General features: G+C 39.5%; 1 protein-coding gene across 4 annotated transcripts in view; it reads left to right on the top strand.

Moving 5' to 3' along the window:
- The window catches only part of HIBADH (3-hydroxyisobutyrate dehydrogenase), an 85,638-nt gene extending 74,199 nt beyond the window's left edge, over positions 1–11,439 (top strand). For all 4 annotated transcript variants that reach the window (XM_075493052.1, XM_075493053.1, XM_075493051.1 and 1 more), the window contains 2 exons: positions 5,662–5,818; positions 11,167–11,439. In XM_075493052.1, the coding sequence (XP_075349167.1) occupies positions 5,662–5,818; positions 11,167–11,325 (316 nt within the window). In that variant the 3' untranslated portion in view covers positions 11,326–11,439. The remainder of the gene's footprint in view (positions 1–5,661; positions 5,819–11,166) is intronic.
- The last annotated feature ends 10,837 nt before the right edge of the window (positions 11,440–22,276 follow it).

Here is a 22,276-nt window from a genome sequence, read left to right as displayed (position 1 = left end):
GAGTTAAAATTGAAGATAAAATAAAATCAAGAGGTTTGGAAGACAGATATGCTGGGCATGTAAGCCCTGTGCAGAATGAGTTGTAGTCACTGTAGCTTGAAGGTGTTTAGAATTTTCATTTTTCATTTTGTCCTTTTCCAGTTTAAATTTTGGCTGAAATTGTATTCAGCATTTGTGAGCAAAAATCCAGTGCGAAGGTGGCAATATGCAAACCTTCTTACCCTACAATCATGGTAATCAAGAAGGAACTGTACTTACTGTAGCAGAAACCTGCTGATTGTAACCCGAATTATACAAAGAGCAGAATCTCTTTTAGTCTGAAACTGCATGAGATTTAAGATAGAGGCAGCAATTTAAAGCCTTATGAAGTAATTTAGAACCCTTGCATTGATTTCAATGTGCTGTGATTTAAATCCTGGAGAAGATGACTTCTGCTTATAACTAGAATAAGAGCTTTCCACTTTTGGTGTGTACAAATTTCTAATGTACAAGTTAACAGTTGTAAAAATTCTAATTATTAGAAGTTTTGCTGTATTAATAATTTTATTAGATTTTTTTTTTCAAGTCTAAAACTCAAAGGATAGTGTGGCTGCCTAGTCTGGAGAGTGTAGGAAGCTAAAGTCGATTTATTAGATTAATGCATATCTAGTAAAGAAAGTCTGACTCTGACTTAGTAATGGTAAAGGGCACTGGAAAGCTAAAAAAATCATAATAGGAATTGTGGAGCTTAGACATGTTCGTAACTTTTAGATAGAATATAAAATATCTTCATGTCATACATTGTGTATATCTGCCACATCATTTAAATCTTGAGTTTTAGGGAGTTTGGATAATTAATTATTCAAAATATTGGTGACTGAAGTAGATGTAACTAGGAAGTCGTATTACAGCACCTTCCAGAAACCAATATATACTCTGAGCTTGTCTTCAGAACACTGTAATAGTAATTCTATTAATAAACCACTTCTTCTCTAATGTTTTCATAAACCATGCAGCCTAAATTTTCATTTTCTGAAGCAGAGAGTTAGTCTTTTATTAATTTCGGATTTTTAAATGGCATCTGCTATTGTTTTATTGATTTTATATTCGAAATTACAGAATTTTTCCAAACTTCAGCATAAGTAGCAAATAGAATTTGGTGAGGAGGAAGAAAAACTGGCATTAATGAGCAAAAATTCCACAATAAACTCCCAGAAAAACAGGCAATATTGCTATGTAATTTCTACATTTATATTCCACTTGCTTTTCCACTTTACTCTAACATCATCTTCATTTACTAATCATCTTCATTTACTAATGAAGATGTCTGTTTTCACTGGGAGTGATTTGGTTTAGATTCCATAACTAATTAAAAAAAAAAAAAATCTATCCTGAGTTCTGACCACTGAAATGCTTGTTTTGTTATGTTTTGGTTTTTTCCATTAATTTCCTGATGCTTTATGAATGTTGCTACTAAAAGTTAGAAGGTATGGCAGGCATTCTGGAAATTAATTCACATTTTCATTTGTATTTTCTTTTTTTCTAGCATGATAGTGCAACTTATCAGTAGCAAAATCTTGAGTAGATTTGGCTATACGGTTTTATGGATAATGTGCATATTACAAAATATTGTGTCAAACCGACACACAGAGTACATGTAAATTTCACAAATAAGAAATAAAAACATTAAGTGATACTGCCCGCAGCCAGAGACTATTTTTCTTTTTCTTTTGCTGATCATCTCAGTGTCAGTAACTTTCTTTTACTGAGCTTTTGAGTTCCAGTTTAACAATGTCTAATACTAGCAAAATAAAGCTCGGAAATGAAATATTGCTGATACCTGGTTTGTGTTTAGGTCAGATGGAGGTTGCTGCTTTTCAGGCAGTTTGCAGTCCCTTCAGAAACTGCCTGCACAGACTCAGGGAAGGGCTTATGTGGTGCCACAAGATAGGACAAGGTTGCTTAATATGGCTGGGATATAAGGGACCAGGAGAGCAATAAGGGCTCTATGGCAATAACCTGTCTGCAGAATCACTTTTGTACTTCCAACAGCAGATAAAGTTGACTCCATGAGGCGGGACTGCAGTGGCACCCAGATTTATGCCAAAAGCTGCAAATACAGCTCTTTCCTAAGCAATTTTACTGTGTATAGATTTGTGCCTGCTTGCTTTTTTAGATATATAAAGTGAAAAGACGGTGAAAGAACTTTTCCCTCTGATGCTAAGTCTAAACGTAGTTTCAGCCTCTAGATCTGGTTTCTGTGAGCATCCCTGGGCTGTAGATGGAAGACATGAGCAGAAAGGGGAGTCAACAGCATGGAGAGGAGCGTGTGCTGCAGGCTGAGGGATGATTAACCCTGGGCACATCCCCACTCCAAATTTTAGGAGTGCCTTGAGAAAGAATTCCTCCAAGAGCACTGTGGCTCTGCTGTCTTTGGCATGGGGCTATAGCTAAGTCTTGTGAAGGTTAGTAATGACGCTTGAAAGCACGTACCTTGTTTAAAATGCCAATGGCAAAGTCATTTTTAGCTGTGGTAGAAGGTTCCTAAGGTTCTGCTTGAATATTTGCAACTTCATATGGTATTTACCTGAAGCACCTTGAGGTGGGAAACTCTCAACAATTCAGCTACTTCAGTTGTTACACCTTAAAATGAGACCAGGACGTATCTTTTTTGTGAGAAGCAATTTCAATTTTTCTGACTGTTCCAGACTGAACTCTTAGAGGAGTGTATGAAAATTTCAGTACATGGTTTTATCAAAGCTCAGCAAAACTTGAGTTTTGAGCAGTGGCTCGAAGCATTCCTATTTTAACCATTTTTTTGGTATGTGTGTCTGTTGCTGAGTTTCTGCCATTCAGTTCATTAGGAATGTTATTGAAGAAGCATTGATTTGAGGGAAGCAATTGTTTTTGCTCTATTATAAGTACAGTTAATACATGGACTTCTTTTCTGCTTATAAGGGAGAAGAACATTTTGGTAATTGTAAATTCACACGCTCATGCACAAGCTCTCGCCACGTCCAATGGCAAGTTGTTATGAGGACTGGCAGACTGTCATCATTTTGATAGCTTGAGCAGTATATCTCTTGAACAGCAATGGAGCTCTTATGCAGAGAGTATCATATGTTCCCAGCCAATTTACAGGGAAACAGCAATAACATTTTATCATGGTTGAGAGCCCAGTAGCTGCTTCCTATTAAACTTGCCCTTTCAGATACCTGTCTTGGATTAATTTGTTGATTTCAAATGGAAACTCAGTCTTCTCCACTGAAGCATGACTTTCTAGGATAGACTCTCACTGAATGACAATTACTGTATATTCTAGCTGGTTTCAGGCCATTACAAGCTTTGGGCACAGTGGAAGACAGAGGACTTCTTCAGTAACTGATTTTAATATATGTCTAATTTTAACTGTCAGTTATATATGCACCAGTGGATGAATCCTCAGAAAGATGAAATGCAAAGCACTTCTAACTTGCTCTTATTAATGATACACTTGCTGCAAAGGAGAAAAAAAATAGGTTCGGGTCTCCTGAAGAGAATCTGCATGGTGTTTAAGAGCAATGAAGTTTGAAGAAGCAGGGATTTAAACTGACACTATCTTCCTTTTTCTTTTCCTAGAGCAAAAATATGCCAGATCTAGTGCAGACAATATTTTACATATCTGTATAATACACACATATCTTTTAAAGTATACTTTCACAGAGAGGAAGTTGGAACACTGTGAGAAGAGCATTCTTCCGGAGGGTTATATGCATTTTGAAATATTAAGCTCTCTGTCTTGCAGTATACTCGCAGCTGTAATTATGGGCCTCTGCATGCAGCTAGATATGGCACAAGCAGGCACTATATTGCTAAAATACTGATCTGAATGTAACAACGATAAGGAAATAAACAAGCCAAGAGATTGGTTTTGGCCAAAAAAGCAATCTCTGTGTATCTGAAAGCTCAGGTGTTGTCTGCACCCAATGCGGGTTTTTTGGATGACAACAATTAAAGCAGTTATTCAGAATGGCTCCTGATTAAGACTTTGATGCACTAGGCAAGATAAAAGTACAATTCGAATACTGTGGAAAACATATTGGTGCTGGAAAATACTTTTTTTAAAAATAAATGGCTGTTGAAAGCATTCAGTTGAGTCAGAGGGTTGGAAAAAGATGGGGAGGAGAATAAAGCTTGATGCCATTCAGGCCAGCAGGGGACTTTCCATTGAATTCCAGGGGCTGCTGCAGCAATTCATAAATAAGACTGCACAGCAATAATGCTAAAAAGCTACCCTTGCAGTACAGAAAGTGATCTTGCTTTGCATTAGGAGGGCAGAATTGCAGAGACACATGCCACTATGGGTACAGGAACCATGCTGTAGGGGCCACTGTCTCAAATATAGTTTTTCAAATCCAAACTGCCTACTGGAATAAATAAACATAAGTTTTAGCAACTATTCCACTGGTAATGAGCTTTAGTTATCTACAAATTAAAACCTTGAGCGCTACAGTGCCTGGAATTGGTGTTAGGATCCCTATGGCTATGGAGATCTGCAAGAAGTCTGTGGTGTAAGAGCTAATGTGAAAAATGTTGTCTTCTATAAAGGTTAAAGCTTAGCTTGAATTGTGTGGAAAAGGTGTTTTATTTTTAACCTGTTTGCTTGTCCATGGCAAAGTAGGTTGTGATATATCCGTTTTAAAATGTCCTTTTCTCATCTTGGGTTGTTACTGGAGATAATTCCCTTGCTTTCTTCTTTGTCATGAGTGTAACTGAACATTTGTGCAGGGCCGGATAAACTGCTGCTAGTCATTGTTGGTATAAATGTAATTGGTGTAAAATTACACTTGCAACTTGATATCAGCATAAATGTGAATCCATAAGAGGGTTAATTTTCTATAGTATTGAAGTACTTTCAGGGTCCACATTGAGCAGCAGTTTATGCCATCAGCTCCGTGATAGAACAAATGACGTTTCTACTTGGACAAGCTTTGTTTTATCAGGATCAGTAACCTTATCAACAGTTGACCCAGAACTATAATGTATGCTTGCGAATAGATAACATATGTCACAGTGAAAGGCAGACTTGCCTCATAAGCAAGAGTATATAAAAAAGATTTAATAACAGCAAAGCAAAGAATGTACAGATGTATACAATAGTAATGTTTTTTGACAAGGGTAGTGGTTTTGTTCACTTATTAGAGTAGGATCATTTGCATTATTTTGCTTACATCAAAAATGTGCTAGTGTGCACGTATAAACACATCACACAAGTACCTTCACACTGCCACACTTGCTTGTGAATTTTTTGCTTTATTTGGCTTTGGAGAATATAATTTTGATATGAAGAACAAGTATGTGACCTAGTAGGTAGCAGAACAGAGAATGCATTTTAGTAATTGAAATACAAGAGAACTGCTCTTCTCAGAGGATGTTTATTTTGCCTGCACTTTCAAAATTGCTAGGTGGAGGGGATTTACTTAGTGGAAAAGGAAAAAAGCTCTGAAAACCTACTGCTTAAATGGTGGATTGATGCTCTTTAATTTAAGATACAGCATCCCTACCCCCAATATCAATACTCTGTCATTTTTCATGACTTATAATAAAGGGAGAGAAATGATGGTAGGGTCCTAAGATATAAAACAAGTCACCCATGTCTTGTGCATTTTGACATTAATACTTCTCTTCCTTGACCTTTGACAGATTAGGCCTTGACCCAAAGCTGCTGGCCAAAATCCTAAATATGAGCTCAGGTCGCTGTTGGTCAAGCGACACATACAACCCTGTTCCTGGAGTGATGGAAGGAGTACCATCTGCTAATAATTATCAAGGTGGCTTTGGAACAACACTTATGGCTAAGGTATGTAATACTTGCGTGTAAAGTATGTACAGTTGCTTCTCTCTGGGCTTCTAGCAAACATTCTTCTCAGTGAAAATTTATGATTACAGGGAAATATGTGTGCATGAATAGAGGGGAACCCAACCTCTTACTCTGAATTAATGAGTTGTGTAGGGGGCTTTTCCTTAGCCTCCAACCTCTTTCTAGCCACTATTATGCTGAGCCACTCAGTGAGGTTATATGCACTGTCTTTTTGAGTTCTGCCTTAGTCCAGGAGTGCTGATGGACTTGTGTGTATGGCAAGTGCTCGGCAAGCCATTTTAGGTGCCTCTTGCATGACTGCTCTAGAACTTAGGAGCCTAAGCTTAAGAGAGCTATTTGGGGAAATCCAGATGACATAATTAGGTGCCAATAGTGGCATAAGCATCTAAGATTTTGGGCCCAATCTCTTCCAGATACCTTAAACTGTGCTACTGGACACACCCTCTAGCATCCCCTTCCTTGCTAAGCTGACTGCTTATGTGCTTGTCTTTCTGCCTAAGGCCATTCTGCAGAAAGCAGACAGGTTTCAGCTCACACCTCCCCAGACTGATTTTCTACAGGTACCTGCATCATGCTGTGAGCTCTCCTGAATTGTCTTTGTTGGTGGCAGAAGTAGTGCTTCTTATGAGTAATAACCTAGTAATCTAAATTATTTGCCCACAAAGTGGGAGATCTGGGGTTTAGGTCCTTCTCAGCATGAGGGAGTTGTAACCTACAGCTATCCCGTCCCAGGAGAGTGCAGTTACTGCCATGCTCTTGGCTGTTCTAGGAAGAGGACTGTCCTGAGTCACTCTGTGGTCAGGAAAGCAAAGCTCTTAGAGGCCAGAGGAAAGTAGGCAAGGAGGTCAGGGCTCTGCATCCCACTGATGAGGACACACAGTTGGAGGAAGGAGCTGTAGAACTCTGACTCTTGAACTACTTCTGCATTTAGCACAGTGATTGCCTAAGGTAAATTATAAAACCAGCCCTGGAAGAGATCTCTCATCTAAGCATGTAAGTGCAGGAAATAATTTTACACTGAATAGTAGTTTCATGGGGATACTGTCCTGAGGGAGGCATTTGAGTTCATACCAGACAGGTTTTAGGCATACCAGTTTGAGTGCTCCCAACTGGTTAGGCATTCTGGTCATTTTCAGCTCTTCCACGTACAGTGGAAATTAAGCACTTAAAACTAAAACGACATTCTCAGAGCTGGTGATCAAACTCAAGTATTGCCATGCAAATCTCCACAGTGCTGGAGTTCCTGTATGTAATAGCTGCCTACTGATACTGTTCCTGTCGTTTTGCAGTTGATTACGTCGATTGGTGTGTTTGCACATTCGGTAGAATTAGCCAAATTCTGTCCAGAGTGGGTCCAGAGTGTTTTGCATGTGGTAGCACCAAAAAAATTTTGCTAATGCTGCATGGCTCAAAACCCCTCAATGGTTGGCCTGCTACATTTTACGTTTATGGACCAACAACCAGGAGCTTTCATTTCTTTGAGGGATATGTTAAAATATTGGAAAGCAGCAGTTTTTACATCATGTTCATGTCATTGAACATAGGGGACAATAAAGTGTTATTTAAATTATTGATTTATAAAATGTGTTAGGTTATTGTTTGGAGTTTGCCAGGGCTATTGATTAGAGATAAGCAACCTGATCTTGGCACTGCCTCAAAGCTCTCGTTTCCGTCTTGTGTGCTGTTTCCAGAATCCGTTCTGCCTGCTGTGCCCTGTTTCACACTGCAGTCTCTATTCTCATGATTCATAACTCTTACTCTTCTGAGGTCCAGAATAACCTCATAGTATAAGTGGGATGGGGGCACATATTTCCTTCCTTCCCTCCCTTTTAAATGTATTTGTAAAGGGTTTTTTTCTCTCGGTCTGCTTCTAAGAGGGACCTTCATCTGCTCTGGAAGCTGCTTTAAAAGATCTTCCTTTCATTGGAGAAATAGCAGCCTGGCTTGTGCCTGTTGAACCTGCCAGCTTTTGGTTATAAAGTGTCTGTGATAACTAAGAGGAGAGTTCCTCAGAGAGGTTTGTAATTGTTGTTTACCTGTTCTGACTATGCTTCTCCTGCCAGTCCTGCCTACGAGGCAGCCTGAAGACTGTCTTCTTTAGGCTGGAATCCTCAATAAGAAGGAAAGACACTAAATTCCTCTCATGCCTCTTGAACAAGGCTATGTTATTCTATATAGATAGAAGATTACTTGGATGAGTAAGTAACCAAGACAGCTGATCATATTCAAGGTATTACTTGGTGCAGTGGTGACTTTTAAGACATTTCTCCTTCGTTTGTGGAAAGAATTTTGCTACTATCCCTTTCATCCTGGTATGTGAGATATCATGCAGTTTGGGAATTGTTTGAGTTGGGGACTTTTTTCCTAGGAAATACAGAGCATGCTTTTGCCTCATAAGAAAAAAGAAAAGGTATATTCAAAGGAGAAAGATGTAGGTACAACCCCGAGGTTGAGAGTAGTCCACAATGAGAACATCTAAGAGTGACTCAGTAACACGGTCTCTAAACACAGTTACTAAACTTCAGGTTACTGCTCACATATCAGATGTGGTAGAAGTCAAAGGCTTTCTTAAAAGTATTTTGTCACCAATGGATCTCTCAAACAAAGCCAGGGGATCCTTATTTTAAGTGTTTGGGACAGAAAAGTTTGTCAGACACTTCTGAAAAGCTCTTCGGTCTTGAAATTTGATATTGAAACCTAGTATTTAGTCAACTTAATGTGAAACCTGCTCTAAAGATTTTGCATTTAACAAATCTAGTTTACTTCCCCTTGCCATCTTTGTGTCCGAGGCATCGCAGGCCAGAAGTTCCATCTTTCATTCACAGCACAGTTGCTGATTAAATGTCTTCTTTAAATCCTGAGAAGAGCTAGATTTATATCATACTATTCTTGACTCATGTCAAGACAGCCTTTGAGCTTTATTCTAAATGGCAGTTTCATTTACATCAACTGCAAAATAAATGTAAGGAACCAGGTATTTCCAAAGTGAGCACTGGAAGCAGATTCTGAGATAGAATCTGTTTCCGTATTCCAAGCTGAGAAAAAGTGGTTAGAATAGTCAGTACAGTGAGACATCTGGAAGATGTTGTCAGTTCCAAAAGAGTATGAGAGAAGCCATAAACTATGCTCTGATTCGTACTTTTCCAAAAAGGTCAGCAAAGGGCAAATTTCTTTCAGAGCTGTTTTGTACTATTTCACTTGAGGAATCGCCAACCTCAGGAGAAAAGGTGCAAAATACTTTACAAGCTGAAGCTAAAGATAAGCTTTACTTACATTTTGTATTCTTTTTCCTTCAAAGCTCTAATTTATAGAATGGAATTTAAAAAAAACAAAACAACCTTCCTGCACTTCGGAGTCAGGAGTCCTTGTCCATGTAATTGTTGAGATGTTGTCTGGTGTTTCAAGCAAGTTTGAGCCAGAGTTTTATTATTAAAATGAACAGACCCACTTTATGAAATTGTATTTATGCTAGCAGTCTATTCAGAATTTTCAGGGATTGGTTCTGTGAATGCCTCTTCAGAGAGAAATAGATCACGATCATCACTACCCAAACCAAGCACCTTCACTAGTTTGGAGTTGGACGATTTTGCCATTCTAATATTCCATGACATGATTTAAGCTTTATTGACTAAAATGGATAATATGGCAACAGATTTCACAAAGAGGGTTTAGAAGAGGCTGGGAATATGTCATGGAATATCTTATTGTAAGTGAGGTTAAAGTAACTGTTGCTGGATTTGTCAGGTCATCAGTCTTTCAACAGAATTGCTAGACAAGAAGGAATGGTCTGCCCTGATGCAGATGAAGAATATTTTGGATCCTGTGACATCTGATACGTATGTTTTTCCCATTTTCCTAGATCTTGAAGTCATTCAAGGGTAATAGGAAGAGTAACTATAATTCTGATTTGTATCAGAATGACCTTTATAGAGCCGATTTACAGATCGAAGTGACATTTACAGAGTAGAGTAAGATTTTGAATTTCCTTGTGCTAATTCAAATCCAGACACACAGAAAGACCTGTCATGTAAGTCATCCCTGAGAAGCCAGAGGTGCTCTCAGCAGTATTACAGTCACTCAGTTCTTCTGTATCAAAGATTTGTTATTTTAAAAAAAATCAAAACACTGCAAATTCTATAAACCAACATAGTCCTGGATGGACAGCAAATCTAGGCACTTCCTAGTAACACTTGAGAGGTTCTTCTGCAACTTTCTTGAAATGTGGACCACAAAATTGATTCCTGTAGCAAGACCTTATAAAAGCAACCTTGAGGGCAGGCATTACTTTCATACTTAGACAAGAGATCTGTTTATATACCCAGGCCTTTGTTAGCTTTTCTTTCTTTCATTGGTTTCATGTCTGATTCAGCTTAGAATTCAAGACATTCTCCAGCCTAGCTTGTCCTTTCTGTCCAGCATGCGTGCAGCTAACTATTTCTAGCTAACTATGGTTAGTCATGGTGCCTTTGAGTTCTGTCATATTTATTTCAGATTATAGCTGTAGTTGACCAAGGACTCTTGGAGGACAGGTTTCAAATTCATCCTCTTTGCAACCTCCCCTCCTTTTTTTGCCCCAAATTTAGCATTTTAAAATGCAGTAGAATTATTTTCTGTATCCCTTTATCTTCAGTCATTAAAGAAAACTTTGAGTTGTAGCAGACCCAGGACAGTCCCCTAAGGAATTCTTTAATACATCCTTCCAGTTAGGCTGCAAACCATTCATATTCACAGAGTGGCCTATGCCTCTCATTTTGCTGTTAACTGGTCACATTACAGTAAATGTATGTATGCTAAGTGTCTTCAATTTTGTTGTTATTCAAATCCCTCCTGCTTGATTTTTAACCTGTTTTTAGAAAGAAATATGTCCTCTTGCCCGAACAAGAAAATGATGCCATTACAACCTATGTGCAATGCTTAAGTGAATAAATAGCCAGGACAATTTTATTTTTGGAGATGACATAAAAAAGTGGGGAAGAAGAGTCTGAGTCTTGCTACCAGGTTGTGTAGTGATCTAGAATCTTAAAATTCCTCCTGTCCTGAAGGAGGTTGCATGCCTTGCAAAGTATGGGATTTTTCTGTTGACTAACATTGAGTTACTGTTTTAAAAATTAAAAACTAAACAAGGCTTCCTTCTTCCAGGACTGAAATTTTAAGGCTGGAGTATTGTATTTGTTGGCAGTAGAGTTCTCTTCACAATGGAAGCCAAATAACCTATAATATGTACATGGCTATTTATATGCTTGTTGTTTCTCCCCTGACTTTTTATCTTTTTCTTTCCTTCCATTCTTCCTCTCTGCCCTCTTCCTCCCTCTTCTCCCTCCCCACAGGACCTTGGCTTGGCCCAGATTTCTGCCACCAACACAAAGACACCAGTTCCTTTGGGATCCCAGGCACATCAGATCTACAGGATGATGTGTGCAAAAGGCTATGCCCTGAAAGACTTCTCAGCTGTGTTCCAGTTTTTACGTGAGGAGGAAACCTTGTGAGCTGTCCTTTGGCAATGGACACAATAACAAACCGCATTTTTTTATCCTTATAGCTCGTTTGAGAAGTATGTGGGTTTAGTCAAATACTGTGCATCCTGATCCCATACAGACTAATCATCTTTGGTTGTCTAGATCACAGCAAACTCCGGGGTTTTTTCATAATTCCTGAAAAAGCAAGCCAGAGGAAGGGATTGTTTGGCAATTAGCCAGACAGTGATTTCTTCTTTTTTTAAGAACCATCAAAGTTGGTTTTTTTTTTTCACTAGATGCAATATATAAATATTTTTTTTATGAAACACTTAACTGTTTGCATATAAAATAACTTACATTATGGCTACAAACTTAGGTGACTCTTGAACAGTAAGAATGTTATATAGTGATTTTATGATATATAGTGATCTATTAAAATTAAAAATGAATACTTTATGGAAAAATGAAGATTTGTTTGATGAAGAAACACAGCTTGAGATGGAATTTTTTTTTTTCCTTGCACCTACCAGCCTTGAGTTATCAGTAGTGAATTTTTCCTGGGATTCAGGTTGCAGATTAAGTTTATAGGCACGCGTTTCTAAGTGGAGAGCTGTTACAGCATGTTTCCCTGATAGACTTAGTTAAAATAACATAGAATGTGTATCCCCCTTGTAAAGCTCCGTTATTGTATTTTGCTAACCCAATTTTGTATTTTCTTGTATTCTGTCACACATTTTCAGAACTCAAGAACAGCACTTACCAGAAGTTCTAACAAAGTATACATTTGTTTTAGGTAATTACTGAAGTATTTTAAAGCTAAACAAACCCCATTATTTTGAAAAGAAATAAAAATCTATACTGGTAAATACATGCTATATGATTATTTGCTTTTTGTTTTGATGCACTCTTGTACACACACAATTAACCAAAAACCTGTACTAAGTGGTCTTATTTTTTAATTTGCTTGGTTTTCTACAGATTATCTTGCAAAACCAAGCTTTTTAAGAGCTTTTGTTGTGAAATGCAGATGGTAATATATTTGCCTATGTGTTACCTTAACCATTCAGCATCTCCTTGGTCTTGCAAAAGTACAGGTACACATTTGGCTTTATGAATATAAATACTTACGTTGATTTCGCTAGAACTACTCACATTCAGACTTACTTGCAGGCTCTAGGCTTAATGGTGAATTATGCATTTACATTCCTATTTTGGTTGTGTGACAGATCCTTTTATATATGCACATTTGGGTAACAAAATTGTGTGCTTGAATTAGCTCAAGTCTGTGAATAATGTTCTGAGACCTTGGACATTATATTTTAACGCATTAGTAACATCATACAAAAGTCATTAAACAGTACTGGTTGATCTGTTCTCCTTTCAGTTTTCTTTGAAAACTGTTTGACATTCTAGGTTATTGAGGGATTTGGGGCTCATTAATATTATATATGAGTGTACGACTACTGGGAGCAATCTTACTTTTAAAAAATTGTTCATCTCTCTTTTGATAAAACTACTGTTTCTACAGGATTGCATTCATTCCTTGAAATTAGACACAAAACTACCTGCACTAAAAACTATTAAAATTGCAAAGTCAACCACTCAAGTGCTGGAAAACACAGAAACATGGAACCATAGTTGCAAATGTGTGGTTTGACCTTTGATAACAATATCACATACTATAACATTTTATCCTATGGGACTCCTGCCTCACGTAATACAAAGGGTGGACCTTGTCTCGTAATGTAGTGAAGGACGTTTTTGCGAGGAGGATCCTTGTTCATTTCAAAGTTTTATAATGGATGAGGTAAGGAATTGTAGGAGAGTCCTGGTTAAGTTTTTCTCCTCTGTATTTGACTTGGAGATCTGGCTGGCATCAGCAGGACTGCTGAGAGATTCTTCCTTCTACTGTCCACCCCAGCCTGTAGCAGCCTTTGCTGTGAATGTGTTTGCCAGTAACCCTGGACTTACCTATAATCTTGGGCATGCAGGAAGCATAATCAGTTGTTTTCTGAAGACGTTATATGCACACGTAAATGTTGGGAACCATGATGAAAGAGAATATGCTCAGTGAGACACACTCTGAAGCTTTTAGCTTCTGAAATCTTCAAGACTCTGTTAAGCATGTGGAAACGTCGTTATTAGTTTTATGTTTCTCCCAAAGGCTTGTAGCTTAGGCTTCCTGGAGTTCATTTCTCCTCCCCCACAACCTCTGATCAAATTTTAAATTCCTGCTCCAAAGCATAGGGTACTCAAGTTGGAGTAAAGGCTGCCAGAACGCTATTTTGGCAAACCAACAAAATCTTCTGTGGTCTGCTTCTTGGAGGAGGATGTTGGCTGAAATTAAAACCAAAACAAAAATAAAAACCAAAAAACCCCAGCTTCAGGGCAGACAGCCAGCATGTAAAATTTTAGAACAAGCAGTTAGTTTGGCAAAGTTAGAAACAACTTTTTAAATACGTCTTATTATGGAAAGTGCCTTGAAACCTTTAATGATGTCCAATACCTGAAGCCAGTAATACAATTTATATTAGAATACACATTTTTTTCCTAATTCTGCAGGGGAATATTGTGTGACTGGATACATATAATGGTTGTGGTATTCGTGCTAGCTACAGCTATTCTGCATGTGCATATGTATATAATGTATCTTTTGCTCTGCATAGGGCATACTTCTGGTCTATGGAAATTAACCAAGTACAAAAACTATTGTCACTGCCGGAAACAGGTGTTGAAAACAGTAATTTGTTGAGTTGAATAGAAAGATTGTAAAATTGGTTGAATTTCTACACTAATTACCTCCCAGTACATACACACAAATTAGGTGCAACAAATTAACTGCATATTTTGTAAATGTCCCAAAGGGAAACTTGAGGTAACTTCTTTTTAAATTAGTTTAAATGTTAAACTAGCCCTCCCATCATGCTTACTTTGGAAACTCACCTATATCAAATGCATTTATTGACTAACAGGAAAACATTGACAACCAATAAAAGTAGTGATGGTTTTAAACAAAATCCTAAGCAGCCTTCTCTCATTTATGATTCAGTATAACCCGTCTTAAGCAACTATTTTTGGTGGTCGTTTAACAGAGGAGGCGTTCTATTAAAGCTGCTGAGTACTATATTGCTTTAACTTTATTTATGGCTCTTACAAGCCTCGTGAGGAAGAGGAGGTATTCTGACCAAGTAAAAGTATTATACGTGATATTCTGGCTCTACTTTAATCAATGGGAATTTTGCCATTAAGTACAATACTGCCAAGATTTCACAGTGTGTTGAATGCCCACGTGATTCCAGTGCAGATGTGGCCAAGATGCAGCTCTGGAGGAACTCAAGCGCATCCCTCAGGCAGGAATTGTGCCACATTACTGGCATCAGGATTATGAGAAGTTGGGGTGGTGGCTGTGAGAGGACGGAGCCAGCAGGAGCTGCTGAAGTTGCTATTGCCAGTCTCCATCCCAGCCTTGTCCCACAGTGGATGAGAGAGATGCTGAGGGGGACAGAACAGCTGCTCTGCCTTCCTGCCTGAGAACAGAGCTACCTGTCTTTTCAGCTGTTTAAATCTTACGGCTCTTCGCCACAAGAAGATGTATTAAATGGTTTACGGAACAGAAAGACTGGGGCTGCCCCTGGAGCAAGCATAGAAGGGCTACCATCACACAAGGGCTGCTGTATTTACGCAATAGATGTCTTCCTATGCTTTTAATCCACCAGCAAGACCAAAGCTGCCCAGGCACAACTCTGAGGGTACTAACTTCATTGGTAGTGATACCTGCTGCTTTTGATCTGTCTTTACATCATCATCACCTTCTCCTCCCTCAGATGTAATAGATGTAATTCAGCTTTTCTCAAGAGAAGTTGAGAATATTGCCTGTCTTTACAAGGCTTTCTAATAAGTTGGGGAAACTGATGCAGTTTAGAAACCTCTGTTGTGTTTTCTTGGTGTAGAGCTAGGGTCCTCTGCAGTATTTCAGACTTAAGGTTTGATAAGACCCCCTTAAAGTTAGGGGACTTTAAAATGGGAAGCCTTTTTATTGACTTCAGTATCAAGTTCTTAGAACTCTTACTGCAAGCCTTGCAAAATTGAAAAATTATATTTCAGTAGTGGGGGAAGTTTAGTTCAACGTCTACAAATCAGAATAAATGGTACTTTTGAAAAACTTGAGCTTTGAACAGCAAGGATGTCTTTGCCATTCTGTGCAACAGCATAATGGATGTATGGTCTTTAAAGGCTACTGGTATTTTTAAGATTTGTTGCTTTCTGTATACGATTTGTCACAACCCGTCCTGTCGGCTGGCACAGTTACACATTAATTTTTTTCCAATATGAATAATAGCAACAGTTACAAAGTTTTCTTAGGTGGACAGAGAATGAATATTTTTATGGTTGGCATGTTCAATAGCTGTATGACATGGAACTAGGCATCCATATGGCAGTGATTTTTTTTTTGTTTTGGCATTCATCATGGATTGTGAGCACTTGGGGTAAATTGAAACAGGTGGATAAACCTTTCTAAAGTACTACATGTCTAATAATAACTACTGTATAATTAAAAGTCATCTGGCTCTTTCTGTAATTACACCCAGCTCTTCCTTTTGACCTTGACCTTGAGATGAGGTCTGGATTTTCATTTGAGGTCAGAGATAACTCAGTCTGTTTCTTCATTTAGTTTTACTGAGCCTCCATTAGTGATGACAGTGTTCTGTTTGTTAAAATAAATGCTATATCTGGAGATAATAAATGTGCTAACATATGTCTTGTGAAGTTTGCTGATTTCAAAAAGACTTGGACGCTGGACAAAAACAACTGAAATACAAATGATAAATACAAGTTTGCATGTACCTGAAATGCAGCTACCCTGGAAAGAAATGCAAATATTGTTACAATACATTTCAGTCATTACAGTATTTTTAGAAAAGAAATTAATCGTATTTTGTCTTGTTGAAATTCAAAGGAGAAACCAGACAAGTAAAACAAAAGTAATAGCCTTCAAATGTGGTCAGACATAAGCTTTATTTGGCCAGAATCAAGTGTTGCTGCTGTCTGTCTTCCAGTTTGAGCCGCATGACGAAACTAGCTTGGATTTATGCAGGCCACTTATAGCACCAACAGCTGTAGGGAAGCAAGCGATGTGGAAAGTAACTTCAGGAATACTTCTTAAAATCTCTGAGCTGCCTACTTTGTTCTGAGTGCTTTCTTCCAAATGATTGAACGGTGTTAACTGGGCTGTAATCACTGGTTGCAGGCATACCTGAGCCAGCTGTAAGCTAGCTTCTTTGCGTATCTGCAGCTCTCTAGTCCCAGAGGCTTTCCTGGGAAGCTGGGCAAATACTGGGGCAGCCGTGCTGTGTAGACGGACTGTTTCCAGTACCTAAACCGGCTAGTTTGTGGCTAGCAATAGTAGGTCATTTTTGCTTTCCAGTCATCATGCATGTTATTCCATGGCTATAGAGCCTGGAAGCTTTCAATGACCAATACTTAGCAGGCTAACGCATTGGATGTTGTAGCTGTTATCTGTTTTACAGCATCACCTTGACAGTCTGTGCCTGGGTTTTTCTTCCTCTGTACGATGCCTAGGACAAGGCCCCTTGGTGTTGTGTAATTGTGTCAGGCAGCCATCAGTCTGCAGCCCACAGAAAAGACTTAACTTCAGCCACTCACTGGTGATTGAAGCTGGCGCTTCAGACACATGGATTTAAGACATGCTTGGATTCCTTTGCATTTCTACATACAAGGTTTTAATACAAGCTCTGCCTTGTTTGAACCTATCTATTGCACGGCACCAAGAGCCCACAGTGTGTCAGCTGGTTATTTTTTCCTGTATTTGACTGTGTTAGAGCTACATTTGCTGTTCATGCTCAAAAATAGCCAATTTCTGGTCCCTGCCAGGAGAAGGAGAGAAAAACACTGCTAAGCAAATGGAGATCGGTAGTCACAGGACCTAATGCCAACATGTTGCTCTCACTGGAAAGCCATTGGATCCTGTCCCCACCTCCCATTGCTGTGACTTTTCTCCTCTGCTTGTCCCTGGATAGATAACTATGTTAGCTTACGTGTTGCGGATGCAAATGAGGTCTGTGTTTAATAAAACGAGGAAAAGTAGGCAGCATCTTTTTCTGTGTGACTTGCTAGGCCTATCAGGGAAAGGTGGCTCCTTGTAAAACAGATAAGGGAGCCTCAATCCTCTCCCTCCGGCACCATGATAAAGACGGAGACACCGAGTCCCCAGACATCTTTCGATACCACCACTAAAGTCACAGCCAGCAGAATGCAGTTCCTGTCCCTCATCACACCACCCAGCTCTGCTGTCTGAGCAATAAACATCACACCAGCCTCTCCAAACTCTCCCTGGGGCCGCTTGTGGCTCTCCTTTTGGCAGCTTTGTCTGCCTTGGCCCTGGCTGCCTGGAATCTACTTCTGCGCTTCCTCCCGAAAATTCCTTTTCCAGCGCTGTGCCCGAGCTAACTGTAGGCCTTCAGTGTGCCTGCAAATAAGATGTTAGGTCTTACTTGCTTTCCATGTGCTCCCAGTAGTGCCAGAAAGCACATAATGAATGTGTCTCCCTTGTTTCTTCCAGACTTCATATGTAAACGGAGCTATAAACAGTAAGCCAAAAGGATGGGGATGGCAGGCATTTATGGGGTAATAGGAATTTGTTCATTGAACTGGTCGTTGTGCTACTTCGTGACTGCGGTATCTCAGCTTTTTCTGCGAGCAGGAGCAATGTGTGTTTCTTTTCATATGAAGAGGAGCCAAAACTGGCTCTGTCCACTGACCTGTGGCTGTCGTTTTGGAACAGACTCATTGTTTACATTTACAGTAAAAATGAAAAATAGCCATTTTCATGTATTAAAATATAGCTGGTTTGCTTTGTTGGGGTTTTTTAAATCCATTTTCCACAAACGGATGTTCTAATGTGTTTGCCAGTGTTTTACTTCCTTCTCTATCTAGTAACAGCCTGCATATTATAGGCTACATATAACATCTAAAATCACGTTCAGGAATCTATGAGAAACTCAACTCTTAAGGTAAACCCTTCCACGGTGCTGTTAATAACACATTGCAAACAAGAAAGTAGTAAGTGGAAATAATGCACTCATTTAGAAGTAATAAATCCTTTGATCTTTCTTTGAAGCAAGGGTATATGCTTAAACTACCAATTCAGGGACAACCAGATGCCCATAAAGAATGGTTCTTTGCTTTGATAGAAAATCGCTGAGGCCTGCCCAGCAGCTCTGGTCTGTAAACAGATTAGTTAAGTGCTCATCAGCTCTGATTTGCATAGGACAGTCTTTGCACACAAACCCTAGTTCCTTAACGAGCTATTTGCTTGCAGGAAAGCTACTGGGTTCCTTTTAGTTAGAAATCTCGGTAGAAAATTGCTTTGTGAGAAGTGGCAGGATCCTGATTTGGAAATAGTGCCTTTCCTCTTCATAGATGCTAATAGGCAATTGGTGACTGGCAATCTGGCATGTTTGCTGAGCCTCTTTAGTGCTGGAGAGTGGGAATTAAACAAATAGCTCATACTTGGAAATTTGGAAAAAAGTTACTTCTCTCTGCTTATTGGTGGCTTTCATCCTCGGTCGGATAAGGAGCGTGCATGGGAGAGGATTGGGAACCAGACGCTTGTGTTCGGCAGAGCTGAAGTGTTCACTGAAGAGGATTTCGCTAGGCTGTAAAATACTCATCGCCTTTGAACAAAAATAAATGCCTCGTGGATGCTTGCTGGTTTGTGTGCAGAAATTGTGCGCAGCCTGCAAATTTGGCACTTACATTTTTCCCCATTTAAACTTCTTTTGATCCGCACAATTACTTTTGTCTAATACAGAGGGAGGTCAGTCTCAGCCACAAACATAGCAGATGGTGAGATTCACCCTAGAGTATAGAAGAGCTCCAGTACTTCAGTGTCTTTTGCATTTTAAAGTGCACTACTTCTCAACTGATTTCAGCCTGGCCAATGGTTTGCTATTCTTCTGAATCAAGAAAGCAGCAAAACTGCAACTTTTTCTGTTGGGGAGACAAAAATATCAGAAGGGGAAAAAACCACAAAGTATTACTGAAACCAGTGTGAGCATTTTCAGTGCAAACCTGCTGCAGCTGGAAAGGTCTTAAAAATGATAGACTAGATTCTTTCTATATTAATGATCCCACAAACTTTGGGGTGACGGGTATACAAATAAGGGCATAATGTAGGTATGTGTGTTTTAAAACAGAATACCAGTATTAGACACAGGAAAGTTAATCGTGTAGTTCTGCCTTACCCTAGTAACAGTGAAAAATGTTACGAATCTGTTTTTTCACTGCTTACACTATTTCCATTTTGTGTCCCATTTTGCTTGAAAAGTAAACTTAGGTTAGTGTCTTTGTGCCTGAAAACATAGGGTGGAAGGCTGGACTGAGGAAAATACATATCATTTTCACAGACAGGCTAAATATAGTTAGAAACTCTTCCCTGTAAATCCCTGTTTGGTTTTCATTTATTTATTTCATCAGCCAGATGCTAGTTTTTCACTTAGGCTATGATAAGAACATTACCCAAACACTTCCTCAAAAAATAAAATCTAGGTTATTACAGGGCACTCTGCATCAGCCCATCAGCTGTCTGCCTTTGAAGGCTTGTGTTCAGCCTCTCTGTTTTATAGTGCCAAGATTCAAATATGGGATTGCTAGAGGAAATTAATTACTAGTAAATTTAGAACAAAGGAAAGAACCTGCAATTTCACAGCATGTAAAACACCTTTTGGAATTCTTTGCTCTCTTCTTGGAAACCCGTGTGTCAAATTCTTGGAATTATTTTAAAGGGCTCAGTAAAATACGTAGCTATCCAACAAGCCATAATAAAATCTTATGCTTAAGGATATAAATAGCAGGCAGAAAATTATTTCACCTCTAGCCACTTTAGACCACGTCTACTCAACATGCATTACAAAGCACTGTGGGGCTTGCTTTTCTGATGCCCTGGGTGCTGACTATGCCTGCAGGCAAAGAGTGGAACCTGGTGGGACAATGTTTTGATCCAAGGTCAGACATCCTCTGTTGCTGTGCCCGACCCCTGAGCTCTACAGCTGCTGCCTCCTTCCCTTCCAGCCCAACCACCAGAGTCCAACCAAGGGTGGCATTGGGCTCAGGGACCTGGATGGCTTCACACATCAGCTGTCCCACACGTCCAGCACTACCCAAGAACCTGCATCTTTCTGAGCTTTCTGGAACCCTCTTTGCTTCATGTCACCTCCAAGGAGGAAAAAGAAATGTCTTCCGTTTAGTCTGTATAAACCTAACCTTTCTGTTGATTCTCTTGCTGCTGGTTCTCATTTCTCCCCCTCCGACAGTTCTCCTTTGCTTGTTGCCTCCAGATCACAGTCTGTAAGAAGTGTCTCGCCCTTGCCTCCTCCCAATGCCACTCTGTCATGTGGTCTCCTCCTCGCTTCTTCCATCACGCATGCATGTCTCTGTCCCAAAACACCATCCACAGAGATGCATCACTCTCATCCCTAAAAGCAGCATATGATTCCTGCCCAGCCATTGCTATAGTTTTCTTTTCCTTTCTTCTTCCTTGTGAACTAGCGTGTTTTGCCTCCCTTGGCTCTCCCGCTCCATTTGAACCACACTGTTGTTCTCTTGTACCTTTGAAAACCCTAATACTCACAGAGGTGTTACACATGCTGTGTAGTCAGTTTTTAGAGTGGGAATAGATAAAATTGAAGTCCTTGAGGAGGTTGGATTTTATGTCACCACATTCACTCTTGTTTTCACATCTTGTACCTTGCTCCTGCTCCCTGAATTGGCTTCTTGCCTAAATGAGCATCAAGTGTCCTCTCACTTCTTCAAAAACAGCTGCATCAATATCAACCTCTAAGGCTGTGTCTAAACCTGGGATGTAGTCCAGAGTAGGAACCTGCTTTACAGCATATTTCCTGACCATACCCATTGACCATACTTGGGTTCACATTGCAGAGCGATCCCAGAGTACGTGAGCGGGTTTCCTTTCAGATGAAGCAACAGAGCAGGATGGTGCTCCAGGTCTGTCTCGGGCACTCTGACTTGCTCATGGGCCTTCTGTGCACAGAACCAGACTGCAGCTGCTCTGGAGAAAACTCCAGATATAAAACACATACGGTGTGCGCACTGGCTCCTCAAAACCGACTGTGTAGCTTTCCAGATTTGCTCCTGCTGTGCTGCTGCTGTAGACAGATCCTGTATGTCCTTTCAGAGAAGCTGATTTTTCACTGCTGCTGTAAACCTCTGTTTGTTATTTTAACATTTGAGAACCACCTGTGCCACATCAGATCAATGTGATATTGCAAGCCTTAGCCTTCCAGCAGCGTGGGGTGGACCCTCTTCTTACTGAGGTTGATTTGGTATCCAAGCAGATGCATGGACTTCTGTGGGGGTTCTCTTTACATCATCTGAAGTGACATCCACACTGAAATGTATCTTCTGTTCGGTGAAATGTCATGTCTGTGACCATATTCTGCATATTGTAAATGCTCACTCTGGGAAGCATACTGATACTGGCCTAAAAATAAATTAGTTGCTTTTCTAATACAGGAGTTGCAACACTCGATTAGCTTTGTATTCTTATGGAGCTAACCAGGTTATTATTGTGGAAACAAGATATATTAACTTGATTTAAAAACTGTTCTCTGTCGGGGCTTGTTTTTATGACCCTGGATTTTAAAAGATTTCAAAATACATTTGCATTCATGAAAAATGTATTTTAACAACATAATGGCTGACAGCTCTGCTAGTTGTAAGGAATTCCTTTGATGGTGAGCTACAAAGTCCTCAGTAGTCCTGGCAGGGATACAGGGCTTCCAACCCATTAGTCTCCCCTTTATTTTATTTATTTTATTTGAAAGCTTCCCTTCCCAAAACCCACAAAGGAAGAATAGGAAACAATCATCAGTGTGGAGGTGACTTTTCCACTTCCTTCTCTCTCATGTAGTTGTTAACAGTAATTTACAGTTGCTCAGTTACA

This window comes from Mycteria americana, chromosome 2 (genome assembly GCF_035582795.1).
Source record: "Mycteria americana isolate JAX WOST 10 ecotype Jacksonville Zoo and Gardens chromosome 2, USCA_MyAme_1.0, whole genome shotgun sequence".
Lineage (NCBI taxonomy): Eukaryota > Metazoa > Chordata > Aves > Ciconiiformes > Ciconiidae > Mycteria > Mycteria americana.
Note: the sequence above shows the minus strand (reverse complement) of the source record. Positions and strands in the feature narration are given on the sequence as shown.